At 58.1% G+C, this 3548-nt stretch overlaps 1 protein-coding gene across 1 annotated transcript; it reads right to left on the bottom strand.

Annotated features, from left to right (window-relative positions):
- Nucleotides 1-1465: 1465 nt before the first annotated feature.
- NPW (neuropeptide W) lies at nucleotides 1466-3291 on the bottom strand. Its single transcript, XM_015876493.3, has 2 exons — nucleotides 2877-3291; nucleotides 1466-1872 (listed from the first exon to the last, which is right to left on the bottom strand). Exons 1-2 carry the CDS (start codon nucleotides 3255-3257, stop codon nucleotides 1837-1839), a joined length of 417 nt encoding a protein of 138 aa, XP_015731979.3. The 5' UTR covers nucleotides 3258-3291; the 3' UTR covers nucleotides 1466-1836.
- Nucleotides 3292-3548: the final 257 nt, after the last annotated feature.

Below are 3548 nucleotides of genomic sequence, written 5' to 3'. Positions count from 1 at the left end.
GTTCCTGCCAAGCCTGGGCCCTGCTGAGCCCGCTGCCCTGCTCGATGCTGCTGGGCTCCTGGGAGAGGCTGGGAGCCAGGAAGGAAACAGAGCCGCCCCAGGCTTGGACTGGGTGGGGTGAGATGTCTTCCTGCCTGCTGCAGCCCCCAGGGTGCACCTGCTGCTGGGCTGGAACACAAAGCGCCCACTGGCATGGAGAGGTGGGTGCCAGCATCACTGTGTCCACTGGAGACAGGCTGGGCACACAGAGCCCTGCATGGCATGCAAGGAGCCCCAGAACAGCCCCATCCCTGTGGCACTTACAGGGTGAACCTCACCATAGCGGTACAGCCTCATGTTTCTGATAAGGACTCTGCAGAGAACAGACCCTGTGCTCTCCATGGGGACTGTGGCGTGGGGACATGGTGTCAGGATACAGACCTGTTTCTCCTGCCTCCTTCCTGCTCTCCCTCATTTCACAGCACCCCATGGCCACAAGATGGCATGGCAAAGCCATCAGGTGCCATTGCGCTCCCCTGGCACCTCCTGCTCTCAGCCTCCCCACAACCCCTGAGGCTACACTTCATTTCAGTGCCTCCACGGGACAGCTTCAGGGTTCCACATCCCATCCACAACCTATATGGCTGTGGGTAGGAAAGAGGCAGAGCTCTACTGGGTCTGGTCATAAAGGAGGGATTGCTTCAATGCCTGTGGGAGAGGAGTAATTAAACACCTTGGGAAGGCTTCTTCCTGTTGGCTGGGATTGCTGACCCCCAGGGAGGGCCCAGATCTCTGCAGAGCACAGAGGAAATCACTTTGTGACCCCAGGTGAGAAATAACCAGCCCATGCTTCACAGCTTCAGGAGGAACGATTTTATGAGGTGAGTAGTGGAAGGCTGGAGGTTAACCAAGCATCTCCCTGGGATTGCCCCAGTATTGGAGCACTGCAGTGCATTTTTGCTGCACAGTGCAGCCACATCACCCACCCCAGCTCCTTTCATCGCCCTCTCTGCATCCCCTGTTGAACACTGACCTTTGCATCTCCCACCTTCTGCAGTCACCTCCACAAGAGCAGCAATCTGTGGCAGCTCCAGTGCCTGATGGGCAGTGCAACAAACACAGCCTGTTCAAGTGCCCTAATGGGCAGTCACACATCATTTGTGCCATCTGTGTACCATACTGTACTGATGATGAACAGAAACTCTTAAACCTTGGGGAGATTGAGAGGGGACTCAGTAGGAACCCAGCACAGGAGTCAGCCTCAACCCTGGCTCAATCTTTGCTATCTGAACTGACAACCAGCCTGGCAGCAACTCCCTCACGGGCACTGAAAGCCATTCACTATAATACTGCAGGAAAAAAACTGTGTCGAGAAGTTAAATCATGTCAGAAAAATCTGGGAGTGACCAGAATGCTGCAGTGCCTGCCCTGGCCGAGCCACACCAACCTATGCTAAAAGGATAAGAACATTGCACAATGGTACAAGTTTCCTTTGATTGAGTCTCAGTTTAATGAGGGCAGGATCCTAGGAAGCAAACAGTGTTTGTGTCATATTGCAAACAAGCTAGTACAGAAATCGAAAATAAATAAATAAATATCTTCCCTGTTCATTTCTCCCCAAGTTCATAGCACTAAGTTGACCTGAAAACAAGATGAATTTACCACCGCATCTGGGCAGTGGGTGAGAAAAAGATCTGATATACATCATATTATTATTATTATTTTGAATGCAATTGTCTGTATGCTTTCAGAGGTCAGAGCAGCCAGAGAAGCACCGATGGAACTCAGCAGTCACTGAATAGTCCCCACCGTGGGCAGCCGGCACTGCTCAGCTCCTGGAGCATCCCTGCCCAGCCTTCAGCGCAGCACAGCGGGGTCTTCAATGGGGCGAGGCTGCAAGGAGAAAAGGGACCCAGTGTTATGTGATTATTAAATACCACCCATGCTTCGTGCTCCCTGCTGTGGGCTCAGAGCTCACCTGATGTCATCACAGAGCCATTCTGCCCCAGTAATACACTATGTATGCAGACTGAGCTCTGCAGCTGCAAGCGCCCCTATTAACAGCTCAACAGGCTTGGCCCTGCCTCCAGAGGAGATTTTACCATGAAATCAGAGCACTTCACCCTACACACAGCTCTGGGTCACAGACGTGGTGCCCAGCTCTGACCCTGTTTCCAGCCGGGTTTCCAGCCAGGACAGCACAGACATAGCACAGGGCTGAGCTGATATGCCTGGGCTTTCCCATAAAGGCCAAAAAAAGGAAGGGGAGGGAGGGATGTGGCTACAAATTTTGGGGCTGATCCAACATGTTGAAGCATCCTCAGATTTCAGCTGGATGTTGGATCCTTACTGACGTAAGAGGAAAGAGATTTAATGTTTGGAAACAGCCCTCAAACAGTCCCACGCAATTAAGCAAAGCAAAGAGGGCAGGGAGAGGGTATCTGGGAGGGGTGATGCTGGGAGCTGCTCACCCCCACAGACACCCCTCTGTGGCACAGACAGCTCAGGGTTCAGGCATGTCTCCCCTCCTGTGATGGGCACGGAAATCACCCAGCCCCTTATTTCACCCTAAAATCCAAGCATAACCTCTCTGAACAGGTCTGACCATCCCAGCTCACTGTGCTGGGACCTCGTGGACCATGTTTCAAAATGCAAACTCATACTATCACATCCACCCGGTGACGGGGATGGACCCCCACCCACCACCACAGTTGCCGGGCTGTCCCGCAGGGTCCCTTCACTTCAGAGCGGCCGGTGCTTGGATGCTGCAGGCAGCGAGATGCTGGCGGGCAGCTCTTCGCACCCATCTATGCTAAAGCTCCTGAACACCGACCCCGCGCCCTAAGCCCCACTCCAGCACCCCGGTGGCCGCTCTCCCCGTCGGTTCCCGGCTTTACCTGAGCTTCACGGGCGGAGGGCGGCGGCCGGGCGGGGGCAGGACGCGGCCCCCCCCAACCCCAGCCCCGGCGGAGCAGGCGCTGCAGGAGGTGGCCGGGACCCGGCGGCGGCGGAGGGTCCCCCGCGGGGCTCCCCGGGGGCTGCGGGGCGGCAGCGGGCGCGGTGCCGCCGGGGCGGTGCGGAGGTTCTGCCGGCAGCTCCCGGCGCCAGAGGTACGGGGAGCGGCGGACGCCCATCAGCAGCCCCGAGGCGCGTCCCACCGTGTGGTACCGGGGGCTGGCGACGTGCTTGTACCAAGCTCCCGCCGGTGCCGCCGGCAGCATCAGCCCCAACAGCACCAGAGTCCCCCAAGTGCCCCCCGACAGCTGCCCCCTCGCCATGGCTGCGGGCAGGAGGCGTCTGTGCGGCCCCGGGTACCCCAGAGAAGGCAGCCCCACGCCCGCGCCCCGCCGGTTTATACTGGAGCCGGGAGGGGCACCCCGCGGCTCCGCCCCGGCAGCCCCCCACCGCCCCCCGGCAGCCCCGGCCCCGCGGACCTCCTCCCCGCCGCCTGCCCCTCCTCGCCCCCTCCTGTAGCCCGGAGCGTCCGTTGTGAACATCCCCTGCAGCACCGAGCATCATTCTCTCCTTGAGCATCCTCCTCACATCCCCAAGCATCTCCCCTACAGCTT

Source organism: Coturnix japonica, chromosome 13 (genome assembly GCF_054131305.1).
Source record: "Coturnix japonica strain WE chromosome 13, WE-NBRP24, whole genome shotgun sequence".
NCBI lineage: Eukaryota > Metazoa > Chordata > Aves > Galliformes > Phasianidae > Coturnix > Coturnix japonica.
This window is presented reverse-complemented; position numbering and strand designations above follow the sequence as displayed.